General features: G+C 36.3%; 3 protein-coding genes across 11 annotated transcripts; 1 reads left to right on the top strand and 2 right to left on the bottom strand.

Moving 5' to 3' along the window:
- Positions 1-917: 917 nt before the first annotated feature.
- LOC18098162 (uncharacterized) lies at positions 918-3,813 on the top strand. Its single transcript, XM_006384798.3, has 4 exons — positions 918-1,308; positions 1,739-2,379; positions 2,872-3,072; positions 3,500-3,813. The coding sequence occupies exons 1-4, from the start codon at positions 1,026-1,028 to the stop codon at positions 3,542-3,544; spliced, it is 1,170 nt and encodes a 389-aa protein (XP_006384860.2). The 5' UTR covers positions 918-1,025; the 3' UTR covers positions 3,545-3,813.
- Positions 3,787-8,738, bottom strand: LOC18098161 (calcium-dependent protein kinase 26). Of its 8 annotated transcripts, XR_002981494.2 has the most exons (10): positions 8,577-8,738; positions 7,305-8,124; positions 6,761-6,904; positions 6,522-6,674; positions 5,907-6,022; positions 5,394-5,561; positions 4,956-5,180; positions 4,699-4,842; positions 4,095-4,255; positions 3,787-4,015 (listed from the first exon to the last, which is right to left on the bottom strand). XR_002981494.2 is itself a non-coding variant. In XM_024599895.2 (9 exons), the coding sequence occupies exons 2-8, from the start codon at positions 8,056-8,058 to the stop codon at positions 4,720-4,722; spliced, it is 1,683 nt and encodes a 560-aa protein (XP_024455663.1). In that variant the 5' UTR covers positions 8,059-8,124; positions 8,577-8,738; the 3' UTR covers positions 4,036-4,287; positions 4,699-4,719. The 8 variants fall into 8 exon arrangements, 7 of the variants coding, with proteins under 7 accessions (XP_024455663.1, XP_024455662.1, XP_024455660.1 ...); XM_024599895.2 differs by lacking the exon at positions 3,787-4,015 and having other exon boundaries at positions 4,036-4,287; XM_024599894.2 differs by lacking the exon at positions 3,787-4,015 and having other exon boundaries at positions 4,036-4,269.
- A 76-nt stretch (positions 8,739-8,814) lies between these two features.
- On the bottom strand, positions 8,815-14,950 carry LOC18098160 (mitochondrial phosphate carrier protein 1, mitochondrial). Of its 2 annotated transcripts, none has more exons than XM_024599898.2 (6): positions 14,465-14,950; positions 12,934-13,283; positions 12,814-12,857; positions 11,807-12,021; positions 11,604-11,728; positions 8,815-10,000 (listed from the first exon to the last, which is right to left on the bottom strand). In XM_024599898.2, exons 1-6 carry the CDS (start codon positions 14,618-14,620, stop codon positions 9,964-9,966), a joined length of 927 nt encoding a protein of 308 aa, XP_024455666.1. In that variant the 5' UTR covers positions 14,621-14,950; the 3' UTR covers positions 8,815-9,963. The 2 variants fall into 2 exon arrangements, with proteins under 2 accessions (XP_024455666.1, XP_006384857.1); XM_006384795.3 differs by lacking the exon at positions 8,815-10,000 and adding an exon at positions 10,325-10,766 and having other exon boundaries at positions 14,465-14,949.
- Between the last annotated feature and the right edge of the window lie 2,830 nt (positions 14,951-17,780).

Raw genomic sequence — 17,780 nt, 5'->3', positions numbered from 1 at the left:
ATGTCATATTGGATCAATTTCTAAATTATTTAATTTTTTAGTAAGAAAAAATATTAGTAATACTTGAACATTTTTTTTATATTTAGTTTTTTTTATCCAACCCATAATATAGCGTATACCAATAATATAGTAAAAACCAATAAATATATATTGTAATATTTACCTGCCGGAGAGCACGAGTACAGCCATTCTCAGCAAACTTGAATGTTAAAGTTAAGAAATTTATCCAGTAAACTCAAATTAATTCTAAAAATATTGTTCTGATTTTTTAAAATGAGCATTGGGTCTTTCACAACCAGTAATAGGCCCATTAAGGCTACATGGTGCCAGCATCATTAATATTCGGGCCTTAAAACAACTCCCTACTAATTTCTTGGCAAATAAATTCTTTATTTTTTTTGACATAGTAAAAGAAAATTGATAAAAAACAAACACATTACAAAAAAAAAGAAAAAAAAAAAGAGTCATTCTTAGTCGCGAGCATAGTTATCAAGCCTGATTTGAGAGTTGATTTAATTAAAAGATCAGGTTCTGAGTTTTACGGATCAACCCGGAAAAATTAAAAAATATATTTAAAATTTTAATATTTTATATGAAAAAATTAAGAAAAAATCTATATGAATATAAGTTATATATATTGTAAATAATAAATTTAAAAAAAAAATTAAAATATTTTTTATTTTATATTAAAAAGATAATATATTATCTTTTAAATTGAAATATTTAAATAATTTTTTTTATTTCATATTAAAAAAATATAATTTTTATTTTAATATGCTAAAATAAAAAAACTCTTAACCCTCTCTACTCCACACAAAAGTAAAACATAGGATTAAATAATATTCTCTCACTTGTTTTGTTTTGATTTGTTTTGTCTTGTCTGTACTTTAACTTTTGTACCAGAAGCAACGGAAGGAACCAATCCAAACTGTATGTGTGCTCAGAGTTGAGTTACAACACTTTATTTATTTATGTTAGAAAGATAAGATAGAGAGACTCAGAAGAAGAAGCAGCGGCAGCGGCAGATGATGGCATTAGCAGCAGCGGCAGGAGGAGGTGGAGGAAATAGGATTGCCAGTAGCAGCAGCAGCATAATCTCCCGAAACAACAGAGCTGCTTCTTCTATTCCTACGATCACTTTGCCATTAATCTCAAAACTTCGAAACAACAACAAACATACTAATAACTCACTCCACCATCCCTTCCAATACAAACTTCCAACTACATCTAATTGTGTCGCAAAGACCAGTAGTACTGTCTCAGCTGCTCCAGTCCAGCAAACCATCAATCCCACCACCTCCACAACTCGTAAGTTCTTGTCTCAGACTTCAAAGAATTCTCTCATGATTTTATCTTTACTGCTTAATTAATTACCTCACCCCTAGACCAAGAAGAATAACGCAAAAAAGGAACATGGGTCATTTTGCTTCCCCAGGAATACGAAGGTTTATGTATCTTGTTTATAAATTTTCATCTTTCTTACAATTGTTAGGATTGCAGTACCCAAAGGAGATGGGTGGAAGGCTATTCCTTTCTTACTTGCCGTAGATGTTACAGAATTGAATGGACTGAAATCATAGGGCTCCACTTTTTTTTTCTTCTAATGTCCCAGTATGGATGATGGTAGAGTATAGGAGTTTATTTTTGCAAAAAATATTGATAAACTTAAAATGGTGGTGTAAATATTAAATTGAAAGGAAATTGAGGATTCTTTTCTCTTTAACTTGTGTTGTTATAGCATGGTCGGAATTTGCCAGCAAAATATCTGGTGAATGGGATGGCTTTGGAGCAGACTTCACAACTGAAGGAAAGCCAATTGAACTGCCTGAATCCGTGGTGCCTGAAGCTTACAGGGAATGGGAGGTTAAGGTTTTCGATTGGCAGACTCAATGTCCCACCCTTGCTCAGCCACAGGACTTTCTTATGACTTATAAAACCATCAAACTACTTCCCACTGTAGGATGTGAAGCTGATGCTGCAACTCGGTATAGCATTGATGAAAGGGTTGTTGGAGGAGTAGAGAATAATGTTTCTGCCTTTGCATATCAATCAGGTGGGTCGTATGTGGCTGTCTGGCCAATTGTGGATAATGGCCAATGTAAGCAATTGGAATTGGAGCATTGCTTGATCAATCCTCAAGATAAGGAGTCTCGTATGAGAATAGTTCAGGTTGTTCATGTAGCGAATACAGCGATTGAATTACAAAGTATCAGAGTTTTTTGCGAGCAGTGGTATGGGCCATTTAGAAATGGTGACCAACTAGGTGGATGTGCTATCCGGGATTCGGCATTCGCGTCTACCGCTTCCTTGAGGGCTTCTGAAGTTGTTGGTGTTTGGCAAGGTCCCAGCGCTGTTGCCACTTTTGATTCATCTCAAAATGTGAGTTCACAACGTTCCCTCCTTTATCTTAATTTCATCCAGGATCAATGAAATTCATCTTGACTTATCCTGTCTAGTGGTTACTTGGAATCTGTTCTGTAACTCCTTGTTCATAATTTCTGTGAATTCAAAGTTTTATTAGATATGTGAAAGAAGAAATATGTTATATATCATCCCCCAAGACGAGATTTCTCTATATCTGATATATAAACTGTTCCATCTACAAGGATTGGATTCATTCTTTCAGAACCTTTTTTTTCCCTTCATTTTTGCTTTCCAGTAATGATGTAGAATTCTTCCCTTCACAAGTCCTTGTGCTCATGCACTGAAAGAGAGAGATAGATAATGTTCTGCTGAATCCGAAGTTTTAGATGTGTTGGCTGGTAGAATTATGCTAGTTTTATCACTCAAAACTTGTTCGAACTTGTTAACAAATCCCGCTCCATGCCCTGAATACTAAACACAGTCAACTAATTTTTTTAATTAATCCAGGTCTTGCTTCAAGAACTATCAGATGACATTGTGCAGAAGTCAGTGAGAGATGAACGTGATATTATTTTGCTTCCCAGGCAATTGTGGTGTTCACTAAAGGGAAACAAAGATGGTGAAACTTGCTGTGAGGTAGGATGGCTGTTTGATCGTGGATCCGCTGTTACATCAAGATGCATCTTCTCAAGCGATGTGAAGTTGAAGGCAAGTTGCTATAGACTGATTGTTACTATTATTTGACTCCTCTTTAGTCAGAGATTCACACGTTTTTTCTTCAGTTTAACATCTAGCAATCATTGATTTGAAATCACTCGAGTTAGGTGGTCAGTGCATCCGATGATGATGGGACCTTTTCCTTTCTGGGCCTGTCTGAAGGTTCATGAAATCTCATGACTCAGTGACCTATTTGAGGGCAAAAGAACTCTTGCATCCTTTTATGTCAAGCTGAGAGATCGATTTAACTAATAGTCTTTCTGGCAACAAGAATTCTGCTCATGCGCATTCATCACTGTTTTCTTCTTTTTTTGTCAAATAAATATATCTGAAACCGCGGGATGGATTTATGATCATTAGTTAATATGCTTATAGAGGTTTGTGTTTTTCTTAACATCAGCCTTTGTTACATTTGCAGGAAATTTTGATCGCACAGGAAACTGCAATCTCAGAGGATGTCTAGCCTGACACTACCATTCAAACCAGCTCAATTTACTAGTAATACATAGAAAAGAATGTTGATATTTAGTGTGTACGCTGTTTTCAAGCCAAAAATAATCACAGAGATGGGGTTTTTGTAGTGGAGGTATGTTATATTGTTTTTTGCCAACAAGGAGATGAAATATAGCATGAGGCAGCAGTACATGCTGCTGTGTTCATTCTCTCCAAATTCCTTGTAGCACAAATACAGATTACAACATGTAATATTGGAAATTTTTCTTTTTTGATCAACTTTGGCAATTACTCACAATTACAAGGACCAGGTTTCTGGTTTTCAATTCATCATGCAAGACTCCTATGATTGACACGGATAGGGTTAGCCCCCATCATTAGCATACGGTGAAGTTTTTCAACCCGGGGTTCCATGAACTGCCTGGAGTACGAAAAAGAACCTTAAAGATCCTTGTTCTTCAAAAATCAACCAACAGAAAGCCTAAATAAGAGCACAACAAATTAACTCATCAACTTGAACAGCTATAATAACACTTCACGCTGAAGTTTACAAAGCTTACAATCATTTTCCTCAGTCATACAGCAATATAAATGCACGTGGATAAATGCTCAAGCACATGAACTTCCAAAATCTAAATCTTCTGTTACTTGGAAGGAAATTATAATCATTTCCCAAACTTCTGTCACCAGTCATCCGCATCTTCCAGCTCTGCTGAGCAGCCTGCCAATGTGGATCTGATTCAAAATACATGACTACAGTAGATAATCATACATCACTACACAATCGTATCCAAACGTATCCCCCATAAAATGTCTCAAAAGTATTTTAGTTTTAGTGCAGTATTCTTCTAAGACTGCACAATAATTAATCTAAAAATAAATTTACAATCATTAGATTTTCCATTTGGAAGCATGTTCTAAATCTTCACTAGTCATAACAGAATATTATGATTAGAAAGTCTTAAAACCATTTTGTCAAGAACATGAGTACCAGAAACATTGATTTGATAATTGCTGATTAAATGTTTCTTTCCTTCAAACATCTATTATCAATAATTATGAAATGCGCATTAGAAATTCCCAGTAAAGAGACAGTTCCAGCAACAAGTAAAATATAAGGAAATGGAAAATGGGAATCATCCAAAACAAAAGGCTGAAACGTACTGTACATCATATATTCCCAAGCTATAGGGCCCCTGGTGCATCTCTCATGCTCATATTCAGACTGTTTCTCATAGTTCGTCTACCGATTCCTGCATTGCCTTTTTGCATCATGGCAACAAATTCACCATAGTCAATTCTTCCATCCTGAAACAACACATACATGACCAAATCAGACAAGTTTGGAAACAAGCAAATAGTTGGGGGAATTGAAAACTCAAATGATTCTATCTGTTTGCATATAGCAGCAGCTGACTTACATTATCTTGATCAACTTCTTTAATTATGTCTTCAAGTAAAACATCAGTCATGTTGTGTTCAGCGCAAGCTTGCTGAAGCTCATCGACCGTGATATAACCGCTTCCATCCTTGTCAAAATATTGGAATGCTGCAACAAGATGTTCCTCGCGCTCTAATTTGTTAAGATGAACTGTAGCAGCTACAAATTCTCCATAGTCGATTGTTCCACTGTTGTCCACATCAGCCTGAAATTGAAAAAAAAAAAAAAACTAATCAGCTGATTAGAAGATAACAGTAAGATTTAATATCATAAAGAAGAAAAGCATGCACATATCACGAGGAAAAAACAACCGTGTGAAAATGGAGAAAAGGAGATGTGACGGGGAAAAAGCAATGCAATGGAGAAGTACAAAAACAACCAGACATGCAGATATCATGCTTTGACACAAAAATCATACCGCATCCATGAGATCACGTATCTCTACATCCTTCAAGGTAGAGCCATATCTTCGCAAACCAGCTTTGAGTTCATCAAATGTGATTGCACCACTGTTATCAGTATCCATAGCCTTGAACATTTCTTTCAAACCAGCAATTTCCTCCTCAGAAAGGCTTTCAGCTATTACCTGATAACATGAAACATGCAAATAGAAGTCATCAGAATGTGTACAGTATAAAGAGTCAAATCTAAAACACGACAAGTGGTTAAGATCAAGCATCTGGCCTCAGAAGTAGCAAATAAAGTTTCAAAGTCAAGTAAGTATGCTTTCCGGCTAAAATGATAGACTGCACATAAGTCCAAGAGAGCAAGCGGGAAACAAACAAAAACTACATGAGGACAAGTGACACAGATGCATAATTAATGCCACCATCCATATTTTCCAAGTGATTGAGTATCTTCATGAAGTGAGTCAACTGGAATCTAGAATGCTCAAAGAATCAAATGCATATGAACATGCACATGCACTTACCCGTAAAGCCATCTTCTTTAATTTATTCATTGCAGAGAACTGCTTAAGACGAGAAAGTACAGCTGGATCCAGTGCTCTATCAGGAGCAACTCCATTATCATTTATCCAAGGATGACCTGGTAAAGCAAACAGATGTCAGTTTGATCTAGAGTCTGGCTGAAAATCAAATAATTAACAAAGACAGCAAACTATGCAGATAAGGAATTCCCACACAATAGCACAGCCATTTTGGATCCAAGTCCAAAAGTTGCAGACTCTGCAAAATTATGTTTGGTAGTAAACCTTCTTGAGAGCGGTGAGTTCTAGAACAACAGTGAATTGAAGATCACAATGCACAAACTAATGTGGTAGTTCAAGGGCAACATGATGTTTGACATTCAGGCACTAATTGCAACCTAAAGTGATTGACCTAAGAGGAGCCCAAAAGGAAAGTCGCAATTTTTATTAGCACTGCAAACACAGCAAGGGCTACGTAGACTACACATCCTTCAAGTCATTCTGCTATCTGGCATTTGGGTTGCAGCAACAGTAAACACAGATAACAAATCCAAATTGGATAGAGCAGCCTGCCTACTTATCGATCAACTCAAGAAATTATTGAAAGGTCAGACATACATAGAACTTCATGAGCAGTCAAGCGTTCTGAAGGTTGAGAGCAAAGCATCTTCCGGATGAGATCTTTGGCACTGTCTGATATTACAGGCCATGGGTCTGAGTCAAAGTCGATATATCCCTTCAACACAGCATCAAATATTCCTTGTTGTGTTTCTGAAATCCAAACAGATAAATTTTCAGTAAATTGCACAGAGAACAAGAAACTTAGCTTTTATAGAAGTATCCCGAACAATACCTACCTGCCCAAAATGGTGGCACTCCACTTAGCAATATATACAATATGACCCCAGCTGTCCACACATCTGCTTCTGGCCCATATTGCTTGAGGAGTACCTCTGGAGCAACATAATATGGGCTTCCAACAACATCAGTGAAAACTTGACCTGTAGAACAAACCACATATAAGCATCAATACTCAAGATTACATTGTTTTACCACGTACCAAAAGTTTTCAAGAATGCTACACATTACTATATCTCAATAATTCGATTTGATGTAATTAGAGAAGCAAAGTGCGAATAAATTCGCTATACTTGTCAAGTAATTATAGGAATGCGTAGCAAAAAATTTAATTACTCAAATTCATAAAACAAAAGCATAAGAAAAGGTACAGAATTTAACATGTGGAGAGTTATTAATCAGTAAAACATGCAATCGAAACGGTAAAATCGTTTCATATAAATATTTAAATGAAGTAACACATCTTGATATCTTTTTATATAAACATCTTTAGTATCTCGATATGCTTATAGTTCAACAAAATGCAAATGATGCGTTGTATACCTGGTTTGAAGAACACAGAGAGTCCAAAATCGATAGCTTTGAGTGAGAAATCATCATCCTTATTCACCAACAAGAAGTTCTCTGGCTTTAAATCCCTATGCATAACCCCTAGCGAGTGGCAAGCCTCCACAACCCCTACAATAATCTTAGTCAACTCAGCTGCCTTCCTCTCAGTGTAATGCCCCCTTTGGATGATCCTATCAAACAGCTCTCCTCCAGAGCAAAGCTCCATTACAATATGAACATACAATTGATCCTCGTATGCACCCTTAATGGTCACAATATTCTTGTGACCTGCCAAATGGTGCATTATCTGAATCTCTCTCCGAACATCCTCGACATCCTCCTTGGAAATCAACTTCCTTTTGGATATTGACTTGCAAGCATACTCAATCCCTGTGGAAATATCAGTGCATAAATAAGTAGTGCCAAATTGTCCCTGTCCTAATTTACGGCCTAAAGTGTAAAGATCACGAATGTTTGCAGTTTTATGGCCTAAAACATAATAAGCCTGGTTATCAACACCGCGCCTCATTATCGTATCTTTCTTGGTGGGGCTAATGAGAGGTAAGTTGCTGTCCTTCTTCGGGTTGAGTTCTTGGGGGGTTAGACTAGAAATGGAATACTCAGAATTGGAGTGATCAGAGGAGGCGTTGCGCTTGGAATTGGAGGCAGTGGTGGTGGATTGCTCGTCGGGCTGATTGTAGCCCTGATAAAGTTTTCCTTTGAAAGATCCACGGCATGTATTGCCCATGGAACAACCACAATTCCTTTGAATCACTTCACCCTGTCCTCATCTAATGAAGTCTCATCAATTACACTGCAAGGACGAATTTTACATCACAATTAATAAATAAAATCCAAATTTAGAAACTTGACACATCCAAACACTGCATATTAATACTATTGTGCATAGAATCCACACATGTATTTCCATGTGCGTATACAGGCAGACGAACCTTTTCCAAGATTAGAAAGTATCTAACATCAGATCAAGCCTGCTGTTCAGTTTGTTTCATCAGAAAAGGAATACCGTCTTCCTTTTTCGAAGAAGGGAGCAAAAAAACTAAACAAAATGAAAGATTTTTCTTCAAAATACATCAAAAAGATGATGATGAAAGTACCAGTCAAACCCCCCACAAGAACAAATCTTTACAACACAAGACCATCGCAAATTACGAAAGCAGAAAAACCCACCAAGGAAACAAGAAACTATTTAAAGAAAGTGACAGGATTCAAACATAAGAAAGACATGATCACTTAAGTACTTACCTATATTATGTCTTCAATTATAAAGGGGAAGAAAAGATGGATCTGGGTGGTATGTAGAAAAGAAAGGAAGAAATGAGGAGAACCCAATGTATAAAACTTAAAAGAACAGGAGAGCTGTTTGTTTATTAACGTGATGTTATAAATGTTAAATGGGGTTTCTTGTTGCTGCTGGGAAACATCGGATTGGAGAGTGCTGACCAGCTAACTTCTTTTCTTCTTTTTTTTTTTTCTTTTCTTCTCTCTTTTTTTTTTAATATTTTTTTGGTGGAAGAAAGGGTACGCGGCTTTACATTTTTGGTTTTCTTTTGTTTTTACCATTCAATCAAGTCATTGCTACAGAACAGTTTTCTTTAATTTCCTCCATTTTTCTTGTTTTTTTTTTTTCAAGGATAATAATTCTACCCTCATCCCCCCTCTATCTCTGCCTATTATTACACAATTTCCTTCCAGGAAAAGCTAACCAACCAAAAAGTTTATTGACCTCAGCACAACAATCCCATGGTGGGTTGTGCTTGGAGAGTAAAAGTCTCGCTGGCTCCCCGAATATACTTGATTGGTGCGTCATTCTCACGTGCTGTTGAGATAGTGGATCTTCTCTGACAACATGGAATTTTGTGTTTTCTTTTTTAAGATTGGTCTGGTCAAAATGTTGCAGCTACATTGAGGAAAGATAAACTTAGCCTTGCAAGTTCTAAATTTAGACACTCATTTCTCTCTTAGCGTTAACTTTCAGGGTTTTTTTATTGACTGTATCATTTTTATTTATGAGCAATTTACCTGCCTATTATCCACAAAAGATAGGATAAGACTAGCTAATTGTATATCATTTCTTTCGACTTTGGATTCTGGGGGAGCGTGGAGCGGTCAGAACTTGGAACTTTAAATAAAAATAAAAGATTTACACAAAGCTATCAACGTGATGATTGTATCTACTAGTAGTTAGTACTCGTATTTAGGATTTGGCTCTCTTTTGTTGAGGCCAAGTTGACACCCATCGCTTGAAGCCATCATTTTGTCAAAGTAAATGGGATTGTTATTCCAAAATTTCTCATCTTTTCTCCTCTAGCTTGGCATGGTCAGTGTGAACGAGTGACTGGCCAGCCATTTGAAAATTATTAAGCAGAAAAGTTGAATTCCAACTGGTTTGAGAGATGGTCAACTGGGGAGGAGGTGATGGTAAGTGGGAAATTGGCACATTGCATCCTAGTTGGCCAAGTTGACTTCGTCAATCAAACAATCCTGGCTAACTAGGTAAGGCCCATCTGGTGCAAGCATCATTTTTCTGACATCATCATCCATCTACCAACGTCTTCCAGACAATAGGACAGTCACCTCTCAGCTGGATTTAGATCGAGGCATGCACGACCTTATCTTTCTTCTTTTTCTCTCAAGTTCTTAAGCTTTCGTGGGTTTCTGCTCTAAGCCTGCCATTAATATTACAAGACTGCATTAGAAATATTGTTGTCTAATTATATTTTTGCAAAAATTTTGATTTTTTTTCTGTTTTAAATAAAAAATATTATTTTTATGTATTTAAAAAAAAAAATACTTAGAAAAATATCTAATAAGTTCCCAAATAAATACTAAAAATAGAAAAAGCTGTGGTGGTTAATGGCTGCAAGCATATCCGATAAATAAAAGGATATTTCAGGGAGATTCCATAAGGCCATAACTTTGTTTAATCAATGAAAGCTATATAATGAAGGACAAACTACTGTCCTGCTCCATTTATGCATTGAGATCAACCAGGTCAAAATCAGAGCATTGTTATTTCTGAAACGAAATTGGCCCTTTAGCATTTATGCTATATAATGAAGGAAAGCATATATCTGTGCACATCTCCAGTGATTAATGGTAACATTTTTAAGTACCTAAACAGATGATTTATGTAAATAAACTGAAAAGATTCCCACCCCCACTGATTGTAATTCTGGGAGGGTTGAGAATTACAGCGCAGTTTTACCAGCTATCCGCCACAAGGAAAAGAATCAATCAAAGAATGGACAAAACTGTGACATTATGACATCTAAGCTGGGTCCAGGAGGAAATCTATGCCTAATTCAGAAAGATATCTAAATGCCACAAGTTTCCACAGGGGATGATGTATCTTTCATATTTGGAGACTTCCCCGACTTTTAAGCTAACAGATCGGTGGCTTCCTGATGTCTGCCAAGCCCTCCAGTGGTAGGCCTGAAGTATTTTCAAGCATGTCAAGTATAATGAACAACAGGAAAAATGTATGTTTGACAAGGGAAAAAATTCATTCAAGAATACAAATCAACAAGCAGCCCATATCTCAAAATTCAGAGCATGTGCTATTGCATATTGTAGCAGGATAATTGCAGAAAGCAAAATTCTTTATTACGTTGTTAGCTGCATTCGGAAAAATCATATAAGTTTATCTTCATGGAGCCTATGTGAAAACCTTTTTACAGTGAACTTAACATACAAAGGGTATCTTCCATTATGAGTTTTCAAGAACTGTTTGGATGATGCCTTCTTTCCCATTGTCAGGATCTGACTGATGGAAAAATATATATGAAACCCGCAATACATATCATAAGAACTTCTTGAGGGTGCTAAAGAAGAAGGATCCTAATACACAACGGAACTTATTAGCTGAGAAACAAAACGCCATCCTGGGGCTGTAAATGCCTTTGCTAAGAACAAAAAAGAAAACTCCCTTTTGAACTCTAAAACTCCATGGCAAATGTTTCAAATATTTTGAGAAACAAAATGCCATCCTGGGGCTGTAAATACCTTTGCTAAGAACAAAAAAGAAAACTCCCTTTTGAACTCTAAAACTCCATGGCAAAAAGTTTCAAATATTTTTCTCCAACAAATATATGATTTACACATGAATCTTGGCAGTGCCAATTCAGGTCTTGCAAACTAATAGCCTAAGCATATTCTGTGATTCTGCAGTTCCTTACCATTCATCAGGGATCCAATATTGACAGAAAAAGCAAAATTACATTTCTGATATTATGAATTTGTGATTTAGCATGAAAAATGAGATGCACTTACAGTCCACTTGATACTTTGATGGTGTCATAGAAGAACCACTGCAAAGTAACAACAGGCCCCACGATTGCGATCCGAATAGGAAGACTTCGAGTGAAAAGGTTAGCTAGTCCAATATTTTTCACAGCCTGAGAGATGTATCAAATGCAATCAATCTCCTACATTGCATAGCTGACAGAAATCACAAGTGTTGATAGAAGCCATACCTGAAGCACATTCTCAGCCTTTTTATTGTAAAGAGAGGTAACAACATTGTCAGCTGGATTAGAAATCACAGTACCAACAGCTCCAGCTACATAGCCAGCCAAACATGTCACACCAAGCTGTTGACTTCTGGAGCAGTCTTCTTTTCTCCGTTGAATAACGTTGCGATATATTAGGTCAACTGACTGCTCAAATGTTGTAAACATTACCATTGAGACTGCCAATCACAATAATAACCAGACAAAAGTTAAAAAGCTTTTTGACATAGATAAGGAAACACAAGAATACAAGCTCGAGTAACTTCATCAAGGCAATAATTCCTGTCAACAAATAGTAAGTTGCTCCAAAAACACATCCCACTGATTGGCAGTACCTGCATTGTCTCCTGAAATCTCTGAAGTACCAAAACAATAAGGTTTCTATCATGCAATGGAAAGCACTAACGCTTCTAGATAAGTTAATGAGTATCATTTTCTTATTTGATTGTTTAACTGGCTCTAGTACTGGTCTTTGTTTGGGTTTTCTTAATCTTAAGTACAGGACTTCATCTTTTCCTGTTTATTTACCCATGTCTAGTAAGCAGCAGGATTGATAAAGATTTTCATATGTTGCTCCTTTATCCATCACTTTAATTAAAAGTAAATACTGTATTGCTGTCACTTCAATTCAAAAGTGACCCTAAACCTCCGATCTATCTTATCTTCATGATCCCTAATCACAGTGTGTCACTCGTTTCCTGCCACTTGTAATGGAAAGTAGACAGCATATAGATGTGAAACAAGGTTAATACAAGACGAACAAATAATTATTACAAGTAGCAGATGCTATAATGTCATTTGCTGAAATCATATTTTAGCTAAATTCAAACATTCTCTTAAGCTGGCTAGTGCTGTAGTAGTCACTCAATCAAATCAATCAATAAGCATGGCTTCACAACTATAGAAGTCATAAAATTATAATAGCTCGACATTTAGTTACAAGTATGCAGAGAAACTGTGATATTACATACATGGAAGGTTGCGGCCCCAAAGTGGGACAAGTCCTCGGTAAAAACTGCAAAAATAATATGAAAGTAAACATAATGGGAGAAGAATAAAAGGAAAGACCATCAAGTTCTCTGGTAATTTACCCAGTGAGACCTTCAGCTTTATAGAGTTTTGGAAACCCATCAGCCAAGCCATTGGCAAATGTAGGCTGTGTTTGGACACGAACTTTTACAGCTTCAAATGGACAAAGAGCCACGTCGGCAAATACTTGAGCAGATGCACTGCTGAGAAAGAATACGAAATTCCTGTTTTGATCCATCAAGACATCTGAGTAAAGCCTCTTAAAGTATTCGTAAAGGCCAAATTTGCAGCCACCTTGAACACCATATCCAAAGAGCTTGCCAGACCAGCCTCTCCAAAGGGAAGAAGGGCCTTGTTCTTTCAAGAGGGTAGAGAACCCTGACAAAATACTGTTATACTTGATTGGATTCGCCTATAGTAGAGAAAGTATATATTATAAGAGTGGTCTCAAAACTTTTAAGTAGCAGAGAAAGTGGAAACATGGAAAAAGAAGAGAAAAGTGCTGGAGAAGAGATAACTGGATTGCTTCCAGTTGCCAAAGAAGTGAATGACAGACTATTGTAATTTGGAAATATTTGCTTAAAAGGTCATTTTGATGGTTGAAAATTTGAAATGCAATGTCTACAAGCAGGTTAAGCAGGATTTAGTTTCATTAAGCAATGTATTGCTTCTGTAATCTGTCATCTAATCTACTTCAAGTAAATTATATGAGAGATAAATAAGAAAAACTATGAAGCTCAAAACCAAAAAGCTTATGGCCTTGACATTGAACGAACCTACCCTGCCCATGATAAAATCTATAGAAGTAAAACTCTTCCCCTTCTCTTAATAGCTCTGTCCTTATCATCCAAATTGCTCTCCTCTCTCTCATTTGGAAATTTAATTCAACACACATGGGATATGGCAATTCAAGTCTCAAAGGTTAAGGGATAACGACAGAAAAAACCACGCTTGGAAGTTGAAACGCGCTGCGTCAATGGAGAAAGAAGAGTGATTACGACTTACGAGACCACCGGTGCATGCCATGGAAGAAAAAGTTCCACTCTCGGAGTGAAAGTCAGACCAATTACCAATTAATAATTATTGCTTCTTTAACTAATTAAATAAATAAACAAATGTTTCAAAATTGAATGAAGGCATATGACCAGAACTGAAGAGATTTTGAGAATCCTATGTTAAACAAGGGCAAAATAACAACACATAACGTTCAGCAGTCATAGAAAGGACGAAATAAAAAAATTAAATAGTGGCAATAATTAAGAAATAAACACAAGTGATTAGGCATAAATGACTAGCATACCCAAGGCCCATCATAAAATCCTTGAGAACATGATGAGAAAGAGTTTCTCAGGTGCTAGTTGAAAGATCCTAATAATAATTAGCAATAATTAGCTGATTGATTTCAGTTAAGATAAACCCACCAAAACCCTCTTATAGTCATACTGTTAAAACTTCAACACCCCATCATGCAGTTCAATCACTAAAACACCAAAAACTACCTAAAAAAAGAAAGAACAGAAAAGGCTAAAAATGTGTTGATGATCAAGGCAAGTCACCAAAAAGAGAAAAAGGAAGAAATACACAAAAAAGTACCTGCATATTGACTTTTAAAACATCAAGAGGAGTGATAGCGAGGTGAGTGGTACCGGCGCTGAGCATGCCTCCAACGGCACAAAGCCCATAGTAGGCAGGTGAGAACTCCTTCACAAGACTGCTCCCGCCTTGTCGAGCCCCTCTCATCTCCTCCATTCCTCTCTTTGATCAACTTCCCTTTTTATTCTCTTTATTTATTTATTGATGAGAAGGCACATTTGTCTTCAAGTTCAAAACTTCTAACCAAAAAGCAAAGACCCATTTATAGGCCTCGTGAGTTGAAACCAGATGTCCCGTGAACTATATAAAATCATGCACGAAACTTTTGAGTTGAAGGGTTTGATTCGAAGAAAAAGAAGGCAACAAGAAAAGAGCTGACTTGTTCTCTCCCGTTCCTTGCTGCCAATTCGTGCACGTATGCAGTTCCAAACATAAGGCTCACAACAAAACACTTTTCTGCTGCCACCAAGACCAAACTAAAGTAGAGAAATCCAAGAATCTTGGAGCTTTTAAGAAAGGGCAGACTAGATAGAAATCAGCTCCAAATGGGCCCAGAAGAAGCCTGTCCAGATATAAAACCCGGGAGAGGTCACAGAAGCTCTAACCAAAAAAGGCTTTTGGTGTATTACCATGCAAACCTGCTTCACCAAGCTTAGAATCTGAAATTAGGCCATCAAAATAAAAGAGCTTATGAATTTCTAATTTCGATATGGATGGGCTTTCCTTCGAGGACGAATCCAGCATCACCGATACGGAGGATCAATTTATTTATTTTTCCTTTAAGAAAGTAGATGGAAATACTTGAAAATGTCAGAGATGCATCCTTTTCAGTGCCCGTCTAATAACATGGCTATGGGTGAGGTTAACCCACAACCACACTAAATACTGTTTGGTTAAGAAGAAAAAATTAGTTTCTACTAATATGACCCACCAAAAACTCAGCCGTGCCACAGGTTTAGGAGAGAAACCACAACAGTGGAGCCATGCTGCACTGTCACACTGTTCATGTGAATAGTTTTTTTTTTTTTTGAAAAACCAAGTTTAGTTTTTTTTCCCAAAAAACCAGTGCAGTTAATTGATTTCACTCGCACTGTTCACGTGAACGTGAAAAGTAATTTTTTTAAAAAAAATTAGTTTAAGGTGAATTAAATTTACTCGTATTGTAATCTCAATTTTATTTCTGATAATATTTTATCTAATTTTATTGCACGCGCAAAAAATCATGAAAATTGTAGTTCTTGTCGAATGAATTTTATACGTAATGAAATTGTGATTTTTTTTTAAATTGTGTTTTACTTGAAAAACTAGTATTTAATATTATTTAATAAAACTACATAAGTTAGAAGGATATCGCATGATGATATAACATTTATGGAATTTGATTGCAATTCCAATTATATTCTTGCCGGGTCCGACCCAGTTAACAAAAAATTCAGTTTTTGTTGTTGCACGCTTAAGAAACCATGAAAAATATATCAATATTATTTATTTCATGATGTAATAACAATAGTTAAATCTACAATATTTAAATTAAAAATTATTAATATATATATATTAATTATTTTATAACATCAATTTGAAAAGCATTTTTTTAACCAAACACATTAAATTACTTTTTGTTCAACCTCAATTTCAACCACAGTTTTAACCAAACATATATTTTTTCAAACCAACCTCAACTAAAAGTACTTTTTATAAAACAACTTTTTTAAAATCACAACTACAACAGCAACCTCGATACTTAGTGATATATTTGAACAATCAGACTAAAATTGTTTTGAAAAAAATCAGACTAGATCGGTCATCTCTTACGATGGAGAGCTAATTTTTATATTAGGGGGTTAAAATTGTCAAGAAAAAATATTCTTTCATGGAAAAACAATTATTATTTTTCATTTTTAAGGATTAAATAAAGAGTTTTGAAACAAAAAGGACCAAATATATTATACTAGGAAGGGGGAGGGATTAGCCAGGGCTACCCCTTCAATCGTCCCTGCTTGCCTGTACTTGGATTGATGAGGAGAATTTAAGAATTAGAGTTTATAATTTTAGCGTTTAATTGGGTTTATGAAAATATAATACGATTGATCATATATAATCCAAACTTCTGATTATTCTCACAAACTTCTGATATAAATGTTGTAAAAAGAGTGCAGGAGTGTTTGTACGTAAAGGTTGAAGAAGAACAATTTATAAGCTTAGAGACCGAAATCCTCTGCTCGAGAACTCGTAAACGCTTACATAACTTTATGAGCCATGTCGACAGTTTACACGAGGACGACGATAGAATGGATCACCCATTACAACACCTATCACCAGCTGGGGCTTCATTGTTGGGCCGTGCATGAGAGTGACATCACGAGAGCTAGCCGTCTATTGAGTATGGATGTGTTCTAACACTGTTCCATGAGCTCCGTTTTGTCGGCAGGACTCGATATTATACAATTAACGATGAGCATGAACCCTAAAGAGGGTAGGTAAAAGTGGTGTGAAATGATGCCCTGGTTCCCCCGCTCGACTACATCCGGCTAGTTAGATACTGGCGAGAAATGAGAATACAGGGCTCTAAAGGTTAAATCTTTTCCTGTGATCGGGCTAGGATATATCCCTTTTCCAACACACATGCATATACCTTGGACACATCTGGTTCGGCTGCCGTGATGAAGAACCTGTTTGTTTTTTGTTTTAAAAGTATACTAATTAACGGATTGCATGAGGCATGAGCATGTTAATTTGAACACTTATCATTCAAGATCTAATAATTCTAATAATTGAAAGCTTGGGACCAAGAGATTTGCTCTCTCTGTGGTCTCAAGTTCGAGCCCTGTAGTTGCTTATATGATGGTTACTGAAGGCTTACATGGTCGTTAATTTCAGGGCCCGTGGGATTAGTCGTGGTGCACGCAAGCTGGCTCGGACATCCACGTTAAACTAAAAAAAAAATTAAAAAAAAACGTATTTTAATTCCTCCTCCTCCTCCATTGTCATATGCTTAGGTATATATATGTAGCTCTTCATGATTCTATCAAGGTGCTGTCTCCCTCCAGTTTTCGTCTACTAATTCTGACTTGAATCTTGATGTATCTGAATCATCATGATGATCAGTGTTCATGAGGACAACTAAGTATGATTATCAAAAAAAGAAAAGAATTGACAGCCAAGTGGACAGCTAGATTCTTTTCACTAGCCTGAAATGAGTGATATCCTGCCTTCACCGCATTATACCATACTTTCCCTTTTCTTTTTTTCTTTTTTCGGAACCATGATTTTCTTTCCCTTTTATATTCCCTATCATATTAATTTTTTAAAAACAATT

This window comes from Populus trichocarpa, chromosome 4, assembly GCF_000002775.5.
Source record: "Populus trichocarpa isolate Nisqually-1 chromosome 4, P.trichocarpa_v4.1, whole genome shotgun sequence".
NCBI lineage: Eukaryota > Viridiplantae > Streptophyta > Magnoliopsida > Malpighiales > Salicaceae > Populus > Populus trichocarpa.
The sequence above is the reverse complement of the archived record's forward strand: the minus strand, read 5'-3'. Positions and strand labels throughout refer to the sequence as shown.